The sequence below is a fragment of the Callorhinchus milii genome, unplaced genomic scaffold (genome assembly GCF_018977255.1).
Source record: "Callorhinchus milii isolate IMCB2004 unplaced genomic scaffold, IMCB_Cmil_1.0 Scaffold10, whole genome shotgun sequence".
Taxonomy (NCBI): Eukaryota; Metazoa; Chordata; class Chondrichthyes; order Chimaeriformes; family Callorhinchidae; genus Callorhinchus; species Callorhinchus milii.
In genome coordinates, this window is record NW_024704751.1 from 20,337,786 (window position 1) to 20,364,223 (window position 26,438).

The 26,438-nt window shown below is 42.5% G+C and overlaps 1 protein-coding gene across 1 annotated transcript in view; it reads left to right on the forward strand.

Moving 5' to 3' along the window:
• The window catches only part of csmd2 (CUB and Sushi multiple domains 2), a 696,667-nt gene that overhangs the window by 123,816 nt on the left and 546,413 nt on the right, over positions 1-26,438 (forward strand). The window contains exon 3 of the mRNA XM_042338904.1: positions 22,148-22,260. Within this exon, the coding sequence (XP_042194838.1) occupies positions 22,148-22,260 (113 nt within the window). The remainder of the gene's footprint in view (positions 1-22,147; positions 22,261-26,438) is intronic.

Here is a 26,438-nt window from a genome sequence, read left to right on the forward strand (position 1 = left end):
AGGTTACCTTTCCTTTCCTGACTGGGAAGTAAACTTGGTTTGCCTCCAATTTTAGTCTGATTTATTTGCCCGTAAATGGTTTGTGGAATAACACATTGTCCCCTAGACAATTGGACTGTCTTGAAGGCATTAACATTGTTCTGGGTGACTTTGGTAGCATTGGTAGGAGGTATAACCTTGAACAAAACTGTCTCAATTCCACATTACTACTCGCTGTAAATGCGATAGAAATCAGGACATCCTCCTGATGTGTGAGGCGTTATATATAAGTGTAAATTATATTGAAAGACTAATGAAGAAAAATCCCAACTAGCTCTAGGTTTACTCTGTTTATGTAGCATTTCTGAGCGTTCAAAATTTGGTGAATTGTTTTGGTTCTGCCTTAACTCTGAAGCCACTTTTGGTGGTTTCTTCAAAGAACCTGCAGAAAACCAGCATCAAAAATGTAAAACTATTTATGTTTAAGGAATTGCCAAATTCTGGACCTCTGAATTGCTTCACCACTCGAGTAAACCAGGTGGAATATCAACTCCACAGTGTGTGTGTCAGCCATACTGCGTAAAATACAGCCAAATTACTTTATCTTGTAGGCGAATGGGATGGTCAATTTGCGCACAGAAATGTCCCACAAACAGCCATGAAGTGAATGATCAATTGTATTTGGGGGATTATTGGCCAGGACACCGGGAGAGAGAAACTCCCTTCTTTTTNCAAATAGTGCAAAGAAATCTTTAATCTCTACCTGAACAGGCACAGTTATGACCTCAGCTTAACATCTCATCCAAAAGATGGCACCTCTGCACCTCTACCAATGCAGCACTCACCCCACCATCCCCAGCACTTCATTAGCATGTCAGTCTGCACTGAGCTTAAAGTCCTGACTTGAACCTTCGGACTCAGAGGTGAGAAAGCTGCCATCTGAGCAATGCTGACTATACTGTAAAGTGAATTGACTTTTTATTTGTGGGCAAAACGCAGCAGCCAATTGCACACAGCAGTGTCCTACAAACAGTCGTAGATCAAGTGACCAAATTATTATTTTTTTCAAGGATTATTATCCCTGGAAAAGCAATCCGCCAATCGACCAGGTTCCTACTTACTGCTGGTAAACAGAGGTGTGTGGAGTCAGGAGACTTGCCCAGCATTTCGCCTCGCCCGGGAATAGAACCTGGGTCTCCCGCTTGCGAGGCAAGTCCTCTAACCACTGAGCTACAGGACTATAGTTTAAATGCTAATTGTAAACATTCTTGCTGCTGTCCTTATTCCACATTCTCATTTGATCGCTGGCTGCATCACAACAGTAAAAACCTGAATTATTTTCAGAGGAGGAAAGCATGTTTGCTGACAGATGATCTGACAATGAACCCTGTTATTAGCTCAGAATACTCCACTGTTCCCAGCCGTTGTTTTAAAAAAGGAAAATTGATGTAAGAAGCCACTCTCTGAATCACTTCACGTTGAGCAGTGTGTTTGACATTAAATACTGGAGTGAAGCCCTCTCTACGATTAGCTCTTTGTTGTAGAAAGTATTGATTTGAAGCAGGATTTGGTCTGCAGAGATCCCCTAGGTGTTTGCTATATTAATAGATACAGAAAGATAAGTTGGATGAAAACCTAGAAGTTTTTTTTACCAGGAGAATGATGACGACATCTCTGGACCCCCACCCGCGCCCCCCCACTTCCGATAATTGTCCAATTAACACACTTGGTAACTGACTGATCTTGTTTTTACTTGTCCTGCCATGTGGTTCCAAAAGTACGGTATCGAAGTGGTCATAAAATAGAATCGTGGAGCTCCGCAGGAGGCCTGGGTGGCGTTTACAACAGCAGAACTATTACTGCAACTCCAGCTAGTGCCAGTTACACAGGTGGCTGCTCCGTTTGCTGATCAGTGCAGCCATTACAGGTTACAGAGGCGAGCCGTGAAGCATTGGCCACATGGTCACGTGGTAAGGCACTATAAAAATGGAAGTTCTCTCTCTCGCTCTTTCTTTTTCTCTTTCCCTCTCTCCCGCTCTCTCTCTTGTTCGTTTTTTTTTATCTCTTTCCCTCTCTCGCTCTCTTTTGTTTTCCCTTGTTCTTTCTCTTTTCTTTCACTCTATTGTTGACCACCAAGAAGAGGAACCTGTGATATTTATCCCCACAGACCCTCTAGAACACAATCTAATGTTTTGGACACAAAAGCACTTGTTATCACTGGGCCATCCTGTAATTACAAGTTAAAGTTCTTCAATGCAAATCTCAGTTAATGGCTATAATCACTGAAGCTTATGGCTCAATTTTAGAAATTTGATGAGTATTAAATATGGTTAAGAATAGTATTGATGTTTGGGTGGGGTAAGGACAAGGACAATCAAATAATCAACATTGTGCTTTTCTTCCTGCTCAGGCAATAGAAATCTCACCTGTGGAATCTCACTGGTAGAAATGTTGATTCTCAACATAGTGATGGTGGAGTTTTCTCTCAAATTACATAGAATGTTACAGCATGGAAATAGGCCATTCGATCCAACTAATCCATCCTGCCACAGAAATCCCAATCTGGAGAATCCCTTCTTCTGTTCCCTTCTCCCGCTGTATGCTCTTGAGCATACCCTTTCCTTGGGAGATTTAGCCTTGGTTATTCAGTCTCTTGGGAGATTCATTTGGAAAAGGGTGACTGAAGACTGATTTAGAATTGGACCTAATACAATTGGAGACATTGCTTTGATAATTCACTCTCGTCAAAGGCAAAAGAGAACCTAACGGATGAAAGCACCTTACACATATATTTCCCGATACTGAAATTCACACTGAGATAAGTACGACACAGCTCAATGCTGACTTAAAATAGATATCAACAATTGGAAGATGATCACAATTATAGAAAACAATATTGCAATCAATTATTTCATGTTTGTTTTAATATTTTACTTATCATGCTAGTCCCATCTTTCACATGATAAGATCAGTAAGGTGTGAAATTGTTTCCTAACGGCTGTCGATTTCTGCTTGGAAGAAATCGACTGACCAATTAAATTTAGCTCCAATTAAAGTGATTAGTATTGGAAACTCAATGGTGGTTGAAAAGTGCTTCACTTAATTGATTAACAGGGGAGCAAAAGTGTAGTTGTGCTTGATGACTGTCCAATTACACAGTTTGAATAATGTACCATAAAAATATATTATTAGATCGGTGTGTCTGGCATTGTTTGTGTCATTGGTTAATCACATTACTGAACACACGCTCAGCCACATCAGGATGTAATAATGTTGAATAATGAATACAAACTGCAGGTCTTTGTTGGTGATGAGTGAGGTGACTTGAGGAAATGAAAGGGTGATGTAGTCATATTCAAAGTATACTTCAACAGTGTTCATCTCGTCTTCCAGTAAAATATAATGGCAGCTCACAATCTATCGTGACACTTCAATGCAGTCTTGTGGAGAGTGCTACATTGCTGAAGATGCCGTCCTTTCGATAAGACGTTAAACTGAGGTTGCGTCCAATCCTGAACAGGTGGACGGTAAGATTCCATGGCACTATTCGAAAAGAGACTAGTGCCATGTGTCCTGGCTAGCAATCCCCTGATAAAATTGCTCATTTCATAGGTGTTCATGGGACATTGCAGTGTGAAAATTGGCTGTCACATTTTTCCTGCAAAGTACAGAGTCACTGCACTTTGTAGTAAATCCTGTGAAGCATTTTGAGACATCTTCCCAACATAAAATGCAATGATTTAATTTTCTTATTGTTTTAATGGTTTGATCTGTGAGAAGCTCTCAATAGTATATTTATAAATACTCTTACAAATGGCAGTTATCTGTGTACAAAGGATTCTGAGCCTCAGATATTGGCTTCATGTCAGTAAACCTGGTGACATTGGGTTTTATCACAAACCAGTTGCTAATGCCAGCGTTGCTTTGTTGCACGTTTAGAATGATTAACTCACTGAAATGATAGCTTAGAGTTAATGATCACCATGTGATGGAGTGGGGAAGCAGAATGCTTTATGTTTACAGCGAATGCACTCTTGCATTTTATAGACTCTTTCTTCCCCCAAAGCAAAGGTTACCTTGAAGGAAAGAAATCTGATGTGTCGTTGTTGCTCTTGTTCCTCTCTGGTTGTCTTTAGAACAAGGCAATGCAGGAAAGAAGCTGCGAAGAGATGAGCAGACGCCCAGGATTGGGTTTAGGAGTTACAATCTGTGACACTCGAGTGATACCACATGCTGAAAAAGGTCCTTTGGCCCATCTGATCTCTTCCTTCCAGAACACCCACCCACCCTACCGTCCTCCCATCAAGGCATCAGGCTGCTTTTTAAATGAGTCCCAGCGTTCGGGCCTCAACCACCCTTCCTGTTTTACCGTCTTGTCACATCCTAAGCTATTGTTCTGGGTTTACTTTTTCAATCCCATTAAAAATATTATAACCTCTGAGACAGACAGCTTCACGAGAAAAAATATGGCATGCATCTTCGTTGAAGACAAATGGATGCCAATTGTTTCATATCCAGTTAAGTCTCTGCTTGTGATGGGACTTTAATGATCTTGTGGTCCAGGTTATCAGAAGGTTTGGATATCCAATACTTTGGATGAGATGTTAATCCAATATCCTGTTTGTTCAGGTAGATATCAAAGATCCCATAAAACTATTCAAAAAAGAGAAGGCAGTTTCTCCTGGTGTCCTGGCTGACACATTGGATGCCGTGTGCCCCTGCAAACACACAGTCACTCCACTTTACAGGAAAGTCTGTGAAGCGCTCTATGACGTTTCAACATGATGCGGTGCTGTATAAAATGCAAGGATTATGATTATTTTTATTTTGTTCAAATAATAGAAAATTATCCAAACAGATTATGGGTTTACCCATAGCTTGAATCCTTTTTTTTAAAAAAAGTAAAATCCACTTTTCTCCACTTTCACACTGTGAACAACTCGCGGAGGATTTGTGAGGAAGCGTTAAAGATCCCACGGCACTGTTAGCACGGAGTCTCTCTCTCCCATTGTCCTGGCCAACAATCCCCCAAATAAAATGGTCACTCCATGGCTGTTTTGTGGTATTGCTGTGTCCTGTGCAGCGGGGTGAGACACCTTGATGACACGATAAGGCGCTGTATCATATCCAAGTATTATTATTCAACAGGTAACAGCCTCTTGAGGAAAAGCTATGGCTCTCAGTTTGTTACACAATTTAGGAAAGGATTTGATCAACAATTGTTCAACTGCTCTTAATGCTGACCTCAGGCTAATGGAATTAAAAGTTTTACTTTGCCATGTGCAGTGTGGTTGGTTATGGAGTTGAGGCATATGTTCTTGTTAGCGTGTGGACGTAAAGCATTGCGTGTACTATTGCTTAGCCCCCCAACCCACCCGCTCATGCCCCCACCCTCCCTCCCTCCCTCCCATCAATTCTTGGAATGTGTAACATAAGATATTCTTACAATTTTATCTCTGAAAGTAACTAAATTTTAGTTATTTATTTCCAAGGGGCCGGTGGGTTACTGTACCTCAATACTTGATGTCACAGAATCTGATGCTGCTAAACAGATAGAATAATAGATGTTTCACCTACAATCACCGCACTTCACAGTGAATCCTGCTGGCCGACACAGTTAACCAATCACTGACATCTGGTCCCTGACCAGGACCACCTTCCTCCACTTCCGCCACATTGCCATTATTATTATTATTATTATTGCCCTCCTCTGACCGTACTTTATCACATCAATTCTAGCCAGGCTCCACTGGCTTCCTATCACCAAACAAATCAATTTCAAGATCCTCACACTTGTTTTCAAATCCCTTCATGCCCTGGCACCTCCCTACCTCTCAAACCTCCTTACTCCCCAACCCACTTACCCATTGCCTCCCCTTGACTGGCTCCAGCCTCCTGCATGTCCCTCATGCCCTCCGTTCCCCTCGGTGGCTGTGCCTTCAGCCATGATGCCCCGAAACTCTGGAACATTTTACCCTATCCCTACGCTCAGAGCTTTGAAGGTGAGAACAAGGAATTTGAACAATCTGATTCTGGTTCACATAAGGCAATGGAGTAAACAATGGGGCACAGCTTCCCCAGCAAGAGAGAAATGAGAGTTGGATCCGGGTGAAGAAGTCTATTTGTTCTCACCCTTCTAGATGACCAGCCCTACTATCTTCTCATTACAGCAACAAACTGTGTCTGAAATTAATCCAGAGACTTGGCTTCAGCCACGCTTCCTGGGAATGTGCCCTAAACTGTTCACTGCTCACTGATGAAAGAAATACTTCCTGGCATCTGGCCTGATTACGTCCTTCACAGCCCTAAATGTAGCACACTGCTGTCATCTGGTCGCAGAGCAGAACTATCAGAGGCCAGAAGCCTCTCTGGTTCCACATTGTTCGCTAAACTGACAAACTGCTCAGCATTGCTTAAAAATCTATCCGAATTGCATTCTGCTACAGTGTGCTTTGATAGCATACAGAGGGTGAGTTAAGCTATCTCTCTGAAAGGTATTACAGAATGAAATCACTCTGTCATTTCATTCTGTAATGCCTTTGAGATGCGGGTGGGGGAAAGGTGTCAGAGGAGGACAGGAAATGAAATGCGTTACTTAATTCAAGTAAATCAGAATTCAGGAAGTTAAAAGAACAAAATAACACATCGAAAGGTAAAGGAACTGTAGTTCTCTATTTTAATATAATGTTGTCGGATGATTGGATGACTGATTGTTATGTTCGATGCCAAAAGTTTTTGAAGTCACATTGTCTGGAATTGCTCTGATTTCCTGGATTGCACGCTGAATCTTTATTGAGTTCAGTTGCTCTTTGTGTGAAGTCCATCGCTGCAGTTTTCGGTTGTCAGTTTTGAAGCCGTATGGAAGATACCTGGCAGCTCAGGATTTGTTCACCTCTCCACATCATTTAATCACTTTCATTTTCCTGATGAGCCTTTTCATCAGTTAAATACACCTTGAGTTCTATCAGCTAACCCTAGAACCATAGACCTCTGCAGGACAGAAAGACCATTTTCGTCCATTGTGCCTGTGCTGCTTTTGTGAAAGAGCTTATCTGTTCAGTCCCATTTTCTACCACCATTGCATATTTCTGTGTAGATGTTTACCTCATTTTCTTTTAAAAGATGGTAATATGGATTCTGCCTCACGGTTCCTGGTCAGTTATTTCACTTCCCACAACCCACTGCATTAAAAGAAAATCCTCATAACCTTTGGTCTTTTGGTAATTACTTTAATTTATTACTTGCGGGGATTTTTAGTGTTGATTATTCCATTCGATTTGGAACAGTGTTCAAATGGAACCAGATTCCCGCCAATTCTTCAGGTTTAGTCAGGTGGCTCAGGAGCTCAGAAGAAGATGAATTTACTCACAAGAAGGTTAAGATGAAGAAAGCCCTTTGGCACATCTAATCTGATCCCTCCAGCAAACCCAGCCTATAATCTTCCCTTCACAGGGTTAAGTGAGACCAATGTCCTGCCCTCAACCACTCTTCCTAGCAACCAATCTCAAGCATTAACTACCCTCTGGGTGAAGAAATACTTCCTGGTGTCTGTTCTCAAATTCCCTTTACAGATCTAAACCTACGTCCTCTTATTATTTTGTGTTGGTGCATCCTAAAGTATTGTTTTAACGTAAAATGTGCCTTGCAACAGCTTGTTGCTTAATTGAAATGATTTTAACACTATTGAGGCTTGAGCATGTTTATATGATGACAGATTGGGCCGTGACTTATTATTTCTTCAGCTCTGTATGGAGATTCTCCCAAAATATTTTTTGCGTGGGATGAAGACAACTGTGTGAAACCTGAATTCATTGTCCTCATTCTGCCAAAAGAAATCTGCTCAGTCTCATACATGGATATGGAAAGAACTTTTATTCTAATGGAGACATCATTGATCAATCCATAACTAAACCCTCCACAAGCTTCACATCGTACAGAACTTTGTTACTCACATCAGGTTCTGTGAGCCCATCACTGACCGGCTCCACTTCCCCTGCCAGATCAAGTTTAAAATATTTATCCTCACCTTTACTGTCAACATGGCCTTGCTTCACCTGACCTCAGTGATCTCCTGCGATGCTCCACAACCAGCCACGGCCTCTACTCCGTGAACTCTGGCCTACTCATGCCTCCCTCCTTTGCTCGCTCTTCTCACTACTTCTCAGCCACTTTTCCCCTCCTTCTGGAACTTTTCCCCAAATCCCTCCAACTCGCTCTCCTCATCTCTGTTTTGAAATCCTACCTGTAGTCCTACCTAAGGGCTATTCTTCTGATTGCCCCCTTCCTCCTCCCCAGCTCCTTTGCAGCGTGTTTCTCCCACTCAGTCTTTGCAAAGTGCTCCGAGATGTTCTCTCATCATGAAAGAACTGGTTAAGTGTAGCCTGTTGCTGTTGTTGGTTCAAAGGCTCACATTTGAGGGTGATTGTGATTGACAATAATTGCTGGAATTGAATATTTGAGGTTTACTATTGGATCATCCCGGCAACAGAGTGCAAACAATATTGATGTTGTTTAGACTGAGGTTCGGGATGAGTAAACCTGGATTGGGCTGAGAACATAAGTGGGAAATATTAGCGTGGAGCAGAACATTGTAAAGCCCAACAATGGCTAACTTAAATAATCATTCAGCAATTCAGTGTAAACTAGAGTAATGTGACTTACGTAATTTTCGAAAAGTTTATACTGCCTGGAGTAGAATCCCTTCATATTATTGTGTCAAAGATTTCAGAGGGATGCTTGGACAACATTACTTTAATGCTTAATGTGTTACGTTTGTGTCAGGTATGTGTTTATCTGGGAGTGTTAATAAGGACTGAGAAATATCGGTGAGGGAATTTGGAGTATAACTTCAAATCAGGAGACAGTTTTTTCCTCAATGAATAAACATGAGCATATGGCTGCTAACTGTATCCTGCCAGTTTAACTTTAACATCCTGTTCAGTGAATGAAAAGAACCAATTATATCAGCCAGTTTGTTGGAATGAGATATGGTTCAATGGATGTTCCTAAATTTATTTATTCCACCTTTTACTCCATCCCAGTTAAAATCCCTTGTTTTACAATTCACTGGGAAGGTGTCCTTTGATCTGAGTAGTCCACTATGGTAAATTGAGTCCTCCTGCCTTCTTTGACTTTGAAAACTTGCAGTTATATAGTGCCCTTTGCATAATTAATATAATCCTAGAATTATTGCATTTGATGTAGTGCCTTATCATGCCTTCGAGACGTTGCATAGCACTTCACAGGATACACTGTAAAGTGTATTGATTGTGTGTTTTGTGGCTGAAATGTGGTAGCCAGTTGCACACAGCAGTGTCCCACAAACAGTTGTGGATTGAGTGACCAAATTATTCATCATTATTATTACGGGAGCATGTCTCGGAGCACTGTACAGTGGTGGGATTAGATGCCAAGCAACTAAGGGAGAAGAGTAAGTAACTCTAAGTGCTGTCAAAGATGTAAGTTTTCAGATAGAAATTATTATTAATAATAATCATTGTCATTATTGTTGGTGGTGAGAGGAGTGAAGCAAACGTGCAAAAATGTCTTACCAAAAGTGTGAGATCTTTTGCATCAAAGTAGCTTTGAAAGAAACCATCACCAATATTTTCTATCTGAGCCTAACTTGTGACTCTGGAAGCTTGTTTGTCTATCTATGAACAACATACCTCCTTCCAGCACTTCTCAAGCTTTAAGTGGCCGCTCCTCATCAGTCAGTTGATTGTATTTCAAATATGGATCTGCTGGAGTTTTCCTTTGTGTGCGTCAGTAATCACTAACACTAATATTGGTAAATGTGGAAAAGATTCATTAAGGAAATTATCTGGTGCAAATGTGGGAAGGTGCAACAGTGTCTGTGGCCCAGATGTGTACCGAGCTTTTGAATGTTGTTCTCGGGTGTGTTTGTGGAGGTCTACAGCAGAAATTACCTTCACCGTTCCTGGGGACATCATTTGTCTCTCTGAGAAGTAACTTATGTACAGAGTGTGATTAGTGGTGGAAAGCGTGAAAATTCAACAAAACATAATAATAATAATCCTTGTATTAGATATACGTGTTGTTAAAATGTCTAAAAGCACTTCACGGGCTTTACTGTAGCGTGTAGTGTGATTTTGTGGGTGAATGCGGCAGCCAATTTGCACACACCAATGTTCCACAACCAGCCCATGAAGTAAATGACCAATTTTATCAGGGGGATTGTTGGCCAGGGCACCAGGAGAGAAACTCCCTTTCTTTTCAAGTATTTTTAACATGAAAATGAAGAGTACTTGTTCTATGGAACCATTACTACTTTTGGATGTACTTCACTAAGTGTTAACAAAGTTGAGCTCTTTGGCAAGATTTTATTTGTACTGCTGGGGGAGGCACCAACACTAACCACAACAACAACTTGCATTTATATAATGCCCTTCACGCAGAGCGCTTGACATTGGCAGAGCTCGACTCTGAGCCAAGGGAGGTGACTATAAGCACGGTCAAAGAGGAAGGTCTTCAGGAGCGATCTGAAAATGGGTAAGGAGGGGGCAAGGAAGAGGAAGAGTTTTTCAGAGTTTCGGGGCGTAGTGGCTGAAAGTGCGGCCACTGTTGGTGGAATGGAGGGCATGAGGGACAAGCCGGAAGCTGGAGCCAGCTGAGCGGAGACAATAAGTAGTGGGTTGGGGAGTAAGTAAATTGGAGAGGTCGGGAAGTGCCAGGGATTTGAAGATGTGTGAAGATCTGAAGTCGATCCGTTTGATGATAGGGAGTCAGTGTGGCCTGGACGAGTGATCTGGCTGCATTTGCTGTAAAGGCACGGTGGGAGGCGGGCAATGTGGCGGAGGTAGAGGAAGGCGGTTCTAACTTACTAACGTAAGTTGGGAGTTGCAGATACAAACTACCAACTGGAAAACTTAAAGCTGCAAATCTCCAAACTATTGAAACTGAGAGTCTCAATATATTTTGAACATGTTCAAGGCTGCAGCATACTCTTGGGGCTGCGGGTATTGTTTTTATGCCACTTCTGCGCATAGCACTTGCAGTTTCTGATGTCATGTGGATCGGTTGTGTGTTTTATAGTCTTGTAGCATTTTGCAGTTTCTAACGTTTTTCTCTGAAATCTTTATGCCAAATTTAGAGCTCACCTTGGCAGCGAAGGTTGTGTGAAACACTTCTTACAATGGCAGAAACTAGAGAGGACATTTGCATTATTTTAGTTTCCTTTATGCAACTGATCAGCTTTCTGTGAGTGTGAATTAACAGTTTCCTATGGATAAAGTACATCCTAATTTAGGTATTAGATCTAACTAAGACTAAGACTAAAACAAGACTAACAATGATATATCATAATAATCTTAGCATTTGATATAAAACCTTATCACGTCATCAAGACCCTCACAATGATTCACAGGATTTATTGTAAATTGATGTGACTGTGTGTATTTTGTGGGCAATGTTACGCCAAGGAAAACATTGGCTTGGCAACAAATGCAATAAACAAAGCAATTTTACATGGACGATAGTCGGGAACGTTTCCAAGGTTAGCTACTGGATTTGGGAACTAATTGTGGTTCAATCAAGAGGCATAATCCCATCAGTTAACCTTAAGACTATTTAGTGGACCTCTGGCTGACCTGAACTTATAGAGCAATTTTGCTCAAAATTCAAGATCACGCAGAATTATGGAAAATCATTCAGTTTGGCTGTAATTTGGAAGCCGTTATGTTTAAAGAACTGTAGAAAAACAATTTCCAAACGAAGACTGCATTTAAATCCTGTAGCTTAGTGGTTAGAACACCCGCCTCGCAAGCGAGAGGGCCTCGCAAGTTCCATACCCGGGAAGGGTGAAGGATTATTATTATTAAGAATATTGCATACTTCTTAAAGCAAGCGTTGATGTATTTAGAGTATTGGAAACATACATGCTGGAGAAGAGCATAGGTGAGGGGAATAGGAGGGGTGAAGATTCGGGTGAGGTATGGACTCTGGAATGGTAGTTGCCCTGTTCCTGTACTAGAGTTGCACTCAATGTAACTATATATGTAAGGTCATCCCAAAACTTCCGCACTAAGTAATTATAACCCAAGCCTACCCAGTCCTCTGATGAAAGCTAAGCTTCTTTATCCTAGGTATTGATCCAGTGGAGTATATCCTTTCTAAGATTGGGTGCTCAAAACTGAACTTTTTCTCACAAGGTAACAAAATCACAAGAGTAGTTTGGATGAAGAAAGCCCTTTCGGCCCATCTGATCTCTTCCCTCTAGAACACAAATCCTAACATCCCCTCCATCGCAGCAACAAGCTATTTTTTTTAAAATGAGTCCAGTATCCTTGCCTCAACCGCCCTTCCTGAAAACCCTCTTGCAGATGTCGACTATCCTCTGGATATATAAATACTTCCTGGTGTAAGTCCTTTATAACTCTAAACCTGTGTCCTTTTTTGATATATCAGGTACTAAAAATGCAAAATATACAGCAATTGAAATGAGGTCTAATTTGCACTGCAGCCCATCAATCTCCTGAGGTTGATTTTTTTTGTCAAAAATTGCTCCTGTGTTTTTGAAATGAAAGAAATAATAGTGCAAAGTGTCCTGATTGCAACTACTCCATCTCGGCATTAACCTAATGCAAATCAGACACATTTAGCTGCTGTTAAAGACATAACTTGTGGTGTCTTTCTCCGTTTTGTAGTGACATGAACGTCTCAGTGTACTGCAGCTGACATATGCTGCCGTCAACATCTAACAGAAACACACAGCTTAAGAACCTGACCCATCTGCTTTGCCGAGCTAATGATTCCAGTAGTTTAACCCAATTTAAGGTAGTTTCCTTGTGAAAGTTCGTCCATTAAATATACAGCTGAGGTTTTTGGCTGATTAATTGTTCCTGATAATTTTGTGTAAATGCAACAGTTGCTGAAAATGGCTTCAAACTCACTGACCTGCATTTGCTACCTTGATCTTCATATGAAGTTTATCTTTCCCCTCAAAGATTTTTTTTTTGTCAGCTGGGTGCCTGACTTGCGGAAACCATCACCCTGCTTAAAGTATCACAACAAGCCTGAGGGATCCACATATGTCAACTACATACGAAAATTCCCGTGTCTGGAATGGGATGTGCATTCTCTCCCCAGAGGCACACGAGTAAATATTTATTCACAGTCTCTTTCGAAGACCAGGGTTTTATTAACAAAAGGAGTTAAGTGATCCTTTTTTGTTCCATTAGCCCTTTAGTTATTGATTTTTTAAAAAAAACACTGCAAATTTGGCAATGGGTGAACACCTTGGAATGAAATTTAAAAAGAAAATCTGCAGTAGATTATTTTTTCTACATAGGTTTCAAGGCTTGCTTTCAATTAAAATCAGGAACTTGGGTGCTGGGGAATGAGAACAGAAGGTGATGATATTGCTCAGAATAAAGGGAGTGATTCAGAGATGTCTGAATTGCAAATAGAGTTGAAATAGTTTAAAAGCAGCATTGCAGATCCTTGAGATTGGATTACAGCCTTGAAAACACCTCCAGCAATGTTCCTGCTCATATCCGGAGTTTAATTCTGTACGTTTTTTTTCCCTAAATTTGTTATTTTGAATCTGTTGTTTTCCGTAGAAAGATTGGGGAGGGGTGGCTTCTGTATCGTCTGTTAAGCTTTGCCTACAAAATACAGAGTCACTACACTTTACAGTAAATCCTGTGAAGCACTTTTTGAAGTTCTCTCGACATGAAATGCGCTGTATCAAATGTACGGATTATTATAGGATTATTTAACTTACTATGGCTAGTGCATAAGGAGGATAAGGAGGATAATGAATATTTCATTCTCAGCGACTTCCGAGACAGGAATCCAATGGAGATTAAGATAATGTGATCTGAGCCAATAAATTGGATTGAAACCACTTTAAATTTACAGTAAATAACAATAATCCTTAACCTTTCATACCAGGAGGATGTCTCAAAGTGCTTCACAGGATGTACTATAAAATGTAGTGACTGTGTATATTTTAAGTGATTGCAGCTGCTAATTTTCACACAGCGATTTTATCTGGGGGATAGTTGGTCCGGACAATGGGAGAGGAACTCCCTTCTCTTTTCCAATAGTGCCATGGGAATGGATAACAATAATATAATAATAATAATCCTTGCATTTGATATAGCGCTTTTCACGTCGGGAGGACGTCCCAAAGCTCTTCACAGAATATACTGTAAAGTGAATTGACTGTATATTTGTGGGTGAACGCGCAGCCAATTGCGCACAGCAATGTCCCACAAACAGTCGTAGATTGAAAATGACCAATTTATTATTGTTTTTGGTTTTGGAGGGATTATTATTAGGCTCTGTGTGGAGTAAGGAAACTTGCCCACGGTTTCGCCCTCTGCCTGGAATTGAACTCAGGTCTCTCACTTGCAATGCGAATGCTCTAACCACTGAGCTACAGGAGTCATGTTTAATCACATGTTTAGCCAATAGACTGTCCTTGCAGTAACATTACTCACTGTGGTCTGCATTTCAAGCACAGGACAACAGAAGGAAATTACAGCTTGAGCTAATTTTATACATGAGACTGTTCAAAGCCTCGTATGAGGTGTTTAGGGGATGGATACCCACATCTGGCATATCCACATAATATTATTCAATGTGATGAATATTGACTGATGCTAAATTGACTCTCTTTGTTATTTGTTCATTTGTTTGTTGCAGTGATATGTGTGTCAGCCGAGCTCAGTTAGCAATGCTGCGAGTCAAAATGTTGTGCTATTAAATGCTATTTACCCCCAAATAAATTACCACATCTTTCAGTTGATGTAAATTGATGTATGTTAATGAACTGTAAACTGTTGTGTGTTTTTTTCTTAAATTGCCTATTAATGCCACAAATCACCAAATGCTGATCTACTTTACTTTGACTTGCTGTACGTCTCTTTAGCAAATTACAGCATGAGTAACTTTCGATCAGCACTTTCACTTATTTGTGACAATGCACTCATTTTACCTGTAGATAGAGGTCCCTGGACTGACATCTCTCAGCCTGGTTCAGTCAGTAATACTCTCGTCTCTGAGTCAGACAACTGTGGGTTCAAGATCCACACTGGGACTTATAGTTTCATATAGTCTAGGCATTGTTAAAGGCATAGTTCTTTGGAAGAGACGTTAAACCAAGGTCTTGGCTGATTGTTTGGGGATTGTTTCTCTTCCAATGTCCGGGCCAACAATCTCCCACATAAAATTGATCACTCACATCACGGTTGTTTGCGGCACGCTGCTGTGTCCAAATTGGCTGCCACGTTTGCCTACAAAAATACACAGTCAACACACTTTGCAGTATATCCTGTGGAGTCCTGTAGCTCAGTGGTTAGAGCACTCGCTTTGCAAGCGAGAGACCTGAGTTCAATTCCAGGCAGAGGGCGAAACCTTGGGCAAGTTTCCTTATTCCACACAGAGCCTAATAATAATCCCTCCAAAACCAAAAACAATAATAAATTGGTCATTTTCATTCTACGACTGTTTGTGGGACATTGCTGTGCGCAATTGGCTGCAGCGTTCGCCCACAAATATACAGTCAATTCACTTTACAGTGTGTTCTGTGAAGCGCTTTGGGACGTCCTCCCGACGTGAAAAGCGCTATATCAAATGTAAGGATTATTATTATTATTATAAGTGCTTTGAGATGTATGTCCCCCTGATGTGAAAGGCGTTGTATCAAATGCAAGATTGCAATGATTGTTATCGGCGCTTCTGTTTAATTTCAACAAGGTAAAATTTGCTCATTTGACTTGGAGGCGCAGGTCTTGGCATGTGGACCACATCGGCTTTACTCCATCACCAAATAGTGAAGGTATTCATCGCCAAGTGGTTAAGATATGGCATAAACCTGCATTGCGGGATTCCGTTCTGTACAGTATGTTAAGGCACTGAGGCACTGCGCTGTAAGGGTGCATTCCATCAACTTACCATGTGTGTGTTTGTGTATTGGGATGTTCTGCCTGTGTTTTCATCATGTCACAAGGTTACAGATTTATAAATCAATATGCCGGTTAAGTGCATTGGCTGAATAAGCACGGATCTTAGGACAGAATTACATTCTAATGAGTTGCTGGGGAACTTTGAGTCAAGTCAATGCTAAGTTGCAACACTTCTTGTAAATTCCAAGTCAAGTGCGAAGCTTTTCCACGTTGCTTCACAGCAATTGATTAAACAGTAAATTGGGGAATTAAACTCCTTCAGGAGGAAAATACTGAGCTAATCACTGACGCTTGAGGGAAAATATTGACAGATGCCAATTATCATCTTTTTCACACCCTGGTATTTGAGATTAACTCTTATCTGTTCAATACGTGTGTTTTTTTTCCCCCCATTTATTCCGTAAAGAATGCAATACTAATCTGAGAGTCAATGATTCACAAACGTTTCATTAGCTGCAAATTGTGAATGATTGGTAGGAAGAGTTACTGTGGTAGGGATGATCTATTACTATTATTATTCATATTATATATAACAGCCATGGAATTTCCTGATAATCATCTTGAAATAATTTCTCAATAAACTTAATGATTTCATCATTGTTATCCTTCAGTGTGACTGTCATTATACACAACACCATGGGGTCCCATCAATAATGTTAGGAACAATATCAGGGGTGTCTAAAGTTTCACAAACTCCTTAACTCTTAGACTGTCAGACAGTCAACAGAAACTTCAGTCTCCTTGAGTTAAACTGATTTTGTTGCAGTAATATTTACCATGACACTGAACACCACTAATATTCCAGTAATAGTTATCATGAAGTTACATCATCATCAGACCTAAAGTGCTTAGAGATGTAATCTTACATGAAAACCACTGAATATATATATGCAAATTTTTGTCATTGTTGCTGACACATTTACTGTGGTTCTCAGACAGCAATTTATCAGCATGTTCCACTCCTGAACGTGTAGCTATGTCACAACTCCAGTAGCAATCTCGACCTCCATTCAAGGACCTTTTCATTCGTTTCGCTGTGCGGTACTTTTCCAAAGTCCCCGAGGAAATTCTGACTGTCAGCAGCCATGAAAAAGAGCAGTGTATAGTTTGTCGCTTGGACTGTTCTGAAGAATTAGACTTTGTGAGAGTGGAGGATTGCTGCAGTAAAGCGGGAGGTCTGCAAGATGGGAATTAAAGTTTAGTACTTTACTCAAATGTATTGGCTTTGAGGCTGTGGTACATTGGGATTTCTAATTTAACTGAGTGCACTTGCACCAAAGATAGCAGGAAACCGTGAAATCTATGATAATAACAATAATAATAACCATTACATGTGATACAGCGCTTTCATTTTGAGAAGATGTCTCAAAGTCCTTCACAGGTTATACTGTAATGTATAGTGTTTTTTGCAGGCAATCGCAGCAGCAATTTGTGCACATCAATGTCTCACAAACATCCATGAAGTGAATGACCAATTAATAATATAATAATCCTTGCATTTGATATCGCGCTTTTCATGTCTTCCCGACATCTCAAAGCGCTTTAGAAAATATGCTGTAAAGTGAATTGACTGTATATTTGTGGGTGAAACGCGGCAGCCAATTGAGCACAGCAATGTCCCACAAACAGTCGTGGATTGAAAATGACGAATGTATTATTGTTTTTGTTTTTTGGAGGGATTATTATTAGGCGTGTGGAGTAAGGAAACTTACCCAAGGTTTCGCCCTGCCTGGAATTGAACCCAGTGTCTCGCTTGCAAGGCAAGCGCTCTAACCACTGAGCTACAGGACTCCACTGAAATAATTGTATGTTTCAGTGTCATCTTAGATTATATGAAATCCAAGACCTAACAAACCCTCAACCTTCTGAGTCAAAGGTGAGAGTGCTATCATCTGGACCAGGATGACAATAATATTGATAGTAATCCTTGCATTTGATTCACATTTGGAGTCCGTCTCAAAGCGTTTAAACAGAATTCACTGTAAAGTGAAATGTTGACAAGATGGAAGCCATACTCCTCGGCTCCCGTCAACATCTTCTGTCCTGCGGCTCTGACTCCCTTAACCTCCCCAACCTATCCTTTAGACTCATCGAACCGGTGCACAATGTAGCCATCAATCCACAACTGCCCTTCCTTCCCCACATCTGGTCCCTAACCAGGACCGCCTTCCTCCACCTCCGCCACATTGCCAGCCTCTGACCATATCTTACCTTATTCCAGATATAGCTGAAACCCTCATCCATGTGTTCGTCACCTCCCGCCTCGACTATTCAAATGAACCTCCTTACTGGTCTCCCCAACTCCACCATGCACAAAATCCAGTTGATTCAAAACTCTACCACCTGCATGCTAACCCAACTAAACTCCGTACCCCCATCACAACAGTCCTAGCCAGGCTCCACTGGCTCACTATGATCGGACAGATTGATTTCAAGATCCTCACACTTATTTTCAAATCTCTTTATGCCCTGGGACTTCCCTACTTCTCCGACTTGCTTACACCCCAACCCACAACCCGCTGCCTCCCCTCGACTGACTCTGGACTCCTGCATTTCCCTCATGCCATTCATTTCACTATCGGAGGCTACACTTTCAGCCACTACACCACAAAACTCTGGAGCACTCTTCCTGTATCCCTCTGCCTTACCCTTTCCTTCCCCATCTTCAGATCACAACTGAAGACTTTCCTCTTCAACTGTGCCTACGGTCACCTCCCCTCCTCCCGTCATGCTCTGCCACTGTGAAGTGCTGTGGGACGCTACCCTGCATGAAGCGAGCTATATAATTGCTTGTTGTTGTTGTGTGTAGGTGTGTATTTTGTAGGTAAACACAGCAGCCAATTTGCATACAAAAAGTCCTGCCAACTATTTAGTGAGTGACCAATTTTACTTGGGTGTTTGTTGGCCATGACACTGGCAGAAACTCCCTTCTGTTTTCGTATAGTGCTGTGGGATCCATGACATCCGCCTGAGCAGACAGGCTGGGTCTTTAGTTTAATATCTCATCCAAAGGATGGCACCGTCCAACAATGCAGCAATCCCCCAGCGCTGCATTTGGAGTGTCAGCCGGTCTGTGAGTTCAAAATCCTGACGTGGGGCTTGAAGTTACATCCTTCTGACTCAGAGGCAAGAGTGCTACCAAATGAGCCAGGCTGCCAACTATTGCAGGAAAATTGGTAGAAAAATGGAGTACAAAGGTACAAGATATTTATTATATAAAATAAAACAGATAATTAATCGTGGTGATGAAGAAAAGCTTGGCACAGCTGTATTGTACAACATTGTTTTATATTAATAGACCATTCAATCCCAGCGGAGAGACAAGACATGAGTTACAAAAGCTTGTATCTTGCCAAACTATTGGAAATTTGTCTAGTGCTAAATCTTGCAGAAACATTTATACTGGAAGAGAGCTCTAGCTGATGAAGGGGACTGGAAGCTGTGTCTGTGCATTCATTTTCAGTCCCCTATTCCTTAGTACAAAGCTGGCTGGAATCTTTATTACAAAAGGGGAGACAATTGGTAACACCAATTGAGATGTTTCTCGGTCTTAATATGGATGCAACTGGTGTAAAGGCTATGGATTTTATAATGCATTGTATTTTTCACATTTGCAGACCCCGGAAACTCTTCTGCATCAATTGCCGAATGAAACCCGATCATAGTCGATCGTATCTTTTTTCCAAGGGTGTGTTGTTTTACACGCTGCACTGTTCCTCCTTCCTCACGTCGCACATCATCTCCTTCCCCCCTCTGCAGCTTCCGGCACAGCACTATGGAAGTGCAGGAGAACAAATGGCATTTCCTCCCTCCTCATTTCTCCCACCCTCCTCCATTCACACCAATCTTTACAATGCCTGGTACCTGTGCATCCAGTGCTTGCAAAAGGGAAATCACAACAGCGATAAAAGTGATGGGGTCAGTTGCTGAGCAGGGGAGAAGGGAGTGGGTGCTGACCGTAGGTCAAAGAGGTAGGTTTTACAGCGATATTTAAAGACAGATAGTAAGCAGGACAGATGGAGGGTTTGAGGCTGGGATGAGGGGAAGTTCCAAATGTTAGGGGCGTAGTGATTGAAAGCATTTAGTGGATCACACGGTGTCACAAAGCCAAGAGTTTGTGGGCTGACTGTGAGTGGTCATTCCATACAGACCTGTCCGCTCACTCTGCTCCTCCTGCTCCATGCCTCCACCCGGCCCATCTCACCAACAGCAGTCACGCCTTCAGCCTCTCTGCCCCCACCCTCTGGAACTCCGTCCCACAGTCCATCACCTCTCCCCTTCCCTTGCCTCCTTCAAGACCTTCCTCTCGACCATGCCTTCAGTCACCCTCCTACCCCTACCTTTCCCATCATCCTGATCCCAGCTGAGGTCCAAACTTGGACTGTCCAGCTCTTTGGGATATCCTCCCGCCGTGAAAGGTACAGCTGAGTCTGTGAGTTCAAAATCCTGACTTGGGACTTGAAACAGCAACCTTATGACTCAGAGGCGAGAGTGCTACCAAATGAGCCAGGCTGCCAACTAATGCAGGAAAATTGGTTGAAGAATAGAGTGCAAGTTACAAGATAATTTATTATGTCACAGATAATTAATAGTGGTGATGAATAAAGGCTTGGCACAGCTGTATTATACAACATAGTTTTACATTAATAAGACTATTGAGAGTATTACCAACAGCAGTAGTAATTTGTTGTTGTTGTTGACATGTGCGTGGGGAGAAGCAGAGAGCCACAAGACATCACGTCAGTTGCCTTTATATTATCTGAATTGATTTCCTTCATAAGAAATCATTTTCTGAGGGTAGTATAGTCAGCAGCTATGAAATGTCAATCGATTTGAGACCCATTGTAAACAACTGCATTTTAGGGTTGATTTGATACTATTTCTGCAGCAATTTGATGCTCTAGGTGCTGTGTAAATGGGGTGTATGGCATCCCATCATTTAAATCATGTGCTTGATCACACCGTGCTATTGTGCAGGTATGACAAGGCCTCCCTGCAGATAGTAATTAGATTTTAGTTTTCATAAAGATTGATTTTTGTTTTCTAATTTGTGAGGATTCTAGCAATACCAACAGAGATGTAGCTTTGTTCGTACGCAGTTGGATTTAACCATCAAAACCATATTTTATTACAGATCAATAACCCCAGCAGCTCTGTAGGTAATGGTTCATTAACGTGTGAGAGCTGGTGGCTGGGGCTAGATGCTCCAGGAGATGAACTAGCAGTAGCTGAGAATCGATGGCTCGAATGGCCTCCTCCTAAGCTCTCAGTTCTAGGATGCTGAAAACTGTTTATAGTGGGAATGGATCACTTAGAATTACGAAGATCATCACAGCACAGAACAGGCCATTCAGCCCAACTTGGCCACAGAACCAAAGAAATTCACAGCGCAGAAGAAGACCGTTTGGTCTATCAAGTCTTTGCTGGCTCTTCTAAGAGCAAACTTTTCAGACCCAATGACCTCCTTTTCCGCACACCCCTGCCGCTTACTCCTTGTTAGGAATTTAGCACTCCGAGACGCTGGCCTGCAAGTTATTGTGCCCAAATCCTCATTTGAATGTTGATATGGATTACACAGCGCTCCCAGCAGACATTCCATGCTGGAGTTTATACTCTACATGAGCCGCCCCTACGGTGTCGGTCTGCCAACAATTTATTATGAAAGAATACGTGAAGTTTAACGTGAATATATCTTAAAGATTATCATTTCCATAATTTGTGATGGTCTCACTGAGTTGTTATCCCAATGTGAATTACAGTCCTGTAGCTCAGTGGTTAGAGCACTTGCTTCCCAAGCGAGAGCACCCGGGTTTGATTCCCGGGCAGGGTGAAACGTTGGGTAAGTTCCTTACTCCATGTGCATCTGTTTACCTAGCAGTAAGCAGGAACCTGGTTGTTAGTCGATTGGCAACTGTTTGTGGGACGCTGCTGTGCGCAATCGGATGCCTCGTTTCGCCCACAAAATATACAGTCAATTAACTTTACAGTATATTCTGTGAAGCGCTTTAAGACGTCTCCAAGATGTGATCAGGTGCTATATCAAATGCAAGGATTATAATTATTATTATTATTATAGCTGACTCTAATTTCTGTGCCTGTTTTGATCCCTGTCCAACATTTTTCTCTCAACTTTGAGGGTTGGGGGATGCACAGGCGTTTAAAGAGAGTTAGCAGTCAGTCAGTCACCCCTAGTTTTCTATTTATTGTTTAATGATTCTCTTTAATGTGTTTTGCAGGTTGACGGGATTTCAAGTGCCTCCCCCGGTGGTGAGCTCGGGCTCTGTGGTCAGTCTGTGGCTGACCAGTGACTATGCAGTCAGCGCCCAAGGTTTCAGAGCAGTGTACGAGGGTAGGTGCTGATTTTACCTCTGCTCTTTCCCCCATGTAGAGACAACTTTCGCATGTTGCACAACCGTGTTGTGAATTCCGTGTCATCCAAAGGTCAGTTGTTAAAATGCATTTTAAAAAAAACAGACCAAATCTTCACATTCTGCGCCAAACAGTTTTGAGGAAGATTGTGCATCTCGGTTCACTGAGCACGGAAGCCGTTTCACAGGGGAAAATCTAATTCACCTGCAGTTATTTTAGGAAATGTTTCTTTTTGTGTTTGTTCGGGCTAACGATCCACCCTTTTATACTCCCAAGACTGTTTTGATTTTTTGACTTGAAGCCAAATGGTGTTGCAGTGGTGACAGAGGAACCTGAGAGAGGAGAGGAGTCCCTTTCAGATCTGGGTCTGCACTGTAGAGACAAAAGCGTGGGAGAGGGTGATGGAGTGTGTGTGTAGTCAGGAGGTGGGGGTGTTAGTGGGGGTGGGGTGGGCTTGTGAATGGGGTTATGGGTGAGGGAGGGGTGTTGGGTCTGAGTGGGGCTGGGAGGTGGGACTGGGTGGGAGTGTGGGGTTGTGGGTGGGGTTGTGGAGTGGGGGTCTGGGTGGGAGTGGGTCTGGGTGGGAGTGTGGATGGAGTCGTTGGGGGTCGGTCTGGGTGGGAGTGTGGGGGTGTGGGTGGGGTCGTGGGGGTGGGTCTGGGTGGGGGTGTGGGTGGGTCTGGGTTGGAAAGTGGGTAGTTCTGGGTGGGGGTGTGGGGGGGATGGGCCTGGGTGGGAGTGTGGGTGGGTCTGGATGGGGGTGTGGGGGGGATGGGCCTGGGTGGGAGTGTGGGTGGGTTTGGGTACGGGTGTGGGGGGGATGGGCCTGGGTGGGAGTGTGGGTGGGTCTGGGTGGGGGTGTGGGTGAAACAAGGATGTGGACGTGGACAGTAAGGCTTACATTCAGACTTCAGATATTTGCTTTCCTATCAGATATTCAAGGGTATTTGCTCCTCTTGGAAACGACCTGGGTTGAGATTCTCGAGGTCACTGGATTTCAGAACAACAGCTTTGATTGCCTTGACATTTATTGTTAGCACAAAAAACATTCCAACTTCACAAGGTATCCTCCTCCCCCGGACTCCAGAACGTTGTCTCCTCACACAGGAAGTTACACGAACAGTCCTCACTCGAGTTAATGACGTAAAATGTCTGACGCAGACCAGAGACTAGGCTGAGATGTGGAGATGATATTTGTGTGTTGCACAGCCATGTCCTGAATTTCATGTCATCCAAAGGACAAGAGTGTAGATGCACTTGTCTGACAGTGACCATAGTCCAGGCTGAGTGTTTCATGAAGCTACGCTCGCTGTGTAGGATGCAGGTCTTGTGTCGTTCAGTGCTCTGTAAATACCAGTGCCCATCAAACTGGAGATGGGTCTCATTTGTGTCAGATATACAGCGCTATTCTGCTCTGATATTGGCTCCTCAGTTCTGTTCTGCTCTGTTGGGCGTCAGCTCACTCAGTTAATGCTTTATTCCTGTAGAAAATGACTCGATATTTATTCAGTGCAGATTATCCGTGGTGGGTGAGAAGAGATGAGTGTGTAGGGATGGCAAATGTCGTGGGGAAAAGTTTCGGGGGTGTTGCATGGGAGTGTGAATGTTGGGAGTTCATCTGGGATTGGGGGGATGGGATGGTAAATATGGGGCATCGTTTGGGGTGAGGAAGGGTGGGGAGATTAGCGAGTGTGACACAGCTTTCTCTTTTGACTGTGTGGCTTCTGAAAAGTTGCACTTATCCGGTTTCATGTTGCTTCTGCGAAAACAGGGAGATTGTGAGTTTGATGAATTATGCGGATTCAAGGCTGTACTAACTAATTAGTTTTGAAATCAAATATTTGAGGCTGGAGATCGCTCTGCCAACATGTTCCTGTGCAAACTGCTGAACACCAACTAACTGAGATGCACAACCGGTGAGAACAGGCAGCACAGGAGGGTGGGCTGAAGTGGTGGGTGGGGAATGGGGGGCTGGATGGAGGGAGGGTGTGGGGGTGGCGAGGGGATTAGGGGTGGAGTGGAGGGTGGGCGTGGGGCTGGATGGAAGGAGGGTGGAGGGGAGAGGGGATGAAGGGTGGGGTGAGGTGTGGGATAATTTCAAGAAAATGTTTTTTCCCGAGAAGAGCGAGAGTGAACGAGACGGTTGAACAGATCACTGCTGCCAGCACACCCCACGCTCACCAGCTGATGAATGAGAGCGTTCACATCATTTTCTCTTTTGTTAAGAAGGACGGAGTTTTTGCTTTTGCCGTCAGCATTATTTTAAAAGTCAGATAATTGCAAAGAATTATTATTAGCATCCATTTATTCTTTCGCATTAGTTTCCTGCGTGTCAGAGCTGACAACATCGGGGAAAATTGATGGTAATAAATCATTGAACCTGACTGTGAGAGAACTAGATTCTTATTAATGCAGATAACATCTCCAACCGGGGAAAGATCAGTTTCAACTCTAAATGTTAATTCAATTCCCTCACACCGCAGGACTCAATGATTCTGTCAAGAGGGTACTTTAAAATGATGTCATGAGCGCTTCATTGTTCAAACACAATCAAACAAAATCAAACTAAATACAGAGGCTTTGCAGTTATCCCCAACTCTTTGCCACAATTTGTCTGGTGATAATTTGGTCGCGTTTATGGAGATTTTGTCTTCAAACATTTGTTTTGTTCTCAAATCATATTTGTATCTTCTGCTCATGATCGCAATGAATAGTTAGGTTTTAAATGGGATTTATTTCCTGTTTGTTATTGTTGCTGTAAATGTTGTTGTCTTCTGCGTATCTGTTAGTGTTAATGTCCAACCTTCTGCATGTCCCTCGTGCCTTCCGTTCCACCATCAATGGCCACACTTTCAGCCACTATGACCCAGAACTCTGGAATACTCTGCCTTGCCCCTTCCTTCCCCATCTTCAGGTCGTTCCTGAAGACTCTCCTCTTAGACCGTGTCTGTGGTCATCTCCCTCTCCTCACGGCCCAGCGTCCTTGTCAGTGCTCCACCATTGTTAAGTGCTCTGGGGCGCTACCCTGCATGAAGGGTAGTGTATAAATGCAAGTTGTTGTTGTTGGACTGTTCAGTCTGATTTGACGCCTGTGTTCAACAGTGAGCCAAACTATTGGTTTCACAGTGATCAGCACGCACAAGAGGATATTGATATAAAGCCAACCTCCTCACTGCTGGGCCATCATTTTATTGCACTTTTATTTGTAATAAAATGGCACTGACAGGATTGCCTTCAGGACAGCAGACACACTGGGCCGAGTGGCCTACTTCAATGCTGTAAGTTTCTATGGCTCTGTCACTAAACTGTTTAATGTTAAAAGCTGTATTAATCTTGTTGTGATAAATAGTTGAATGGAACACTCATTGTGAGCAGGTGGTAGCCCCGTCTGTTGCCGGTGACGATGTCAGACATTTAATATCAGCCCCATAAAAACTGTTGTTGTTCGTTGGGTACAAAGTGACCATTTTGAGCCATAATAAAAACATAAGAACATAAGAATTAGGAGCAGGAGTAGGCCATTCGGCCCTTCGTGCCTGCTCCGCCATTCAATAAGATCATGGCTGATCTTCTCACCTAACTCTGATTACCTGCCCTATCCCCATATCCCCTAATCCCTCTATTTTTCAAGAATCTATCAGTCTCAGCCTTGAAAATGTTCAAGGACTGAGCATCTACAGCCTTCTGGGGAGTGAATTCCATAAGTTCACTACCCTCTGAGTGAAGAAATGTTTCCTCAACTCTGTTCTAAAAGGCTGAACCTTAATTTTAAAACTGTGACCTCTGGTTATAGATTCTCCTCCAGGGGAAACAGTCCCTCTGTGTCTACTTTATCAGTCCTTTAAGAATCTTATAAGTTTCAATAAGATCCCCCCTAATTCTTCTGTACTCCAGAGAATACAGCCCTAGTTTATTCAGCCTATCCTCATAGGTCAGTCCCCTCATCCCAGGAACTAACCGAGTGAATCTACGCTGCACCCTCTCGGGGGCAAGTATGTCCTTTTTTAAATAAGGAGACCAAAACTGCACACAATACTCCAGGTGCGGTCTCACCAAAGCCCTATACAGTTGCAGCAAGACTTCCCTACTCTTATATTCTAAACCTTTCGAAATGAACGCTAACTGCCGTTCGCCTTCTTAGTTGCTGCTGCACCTGCA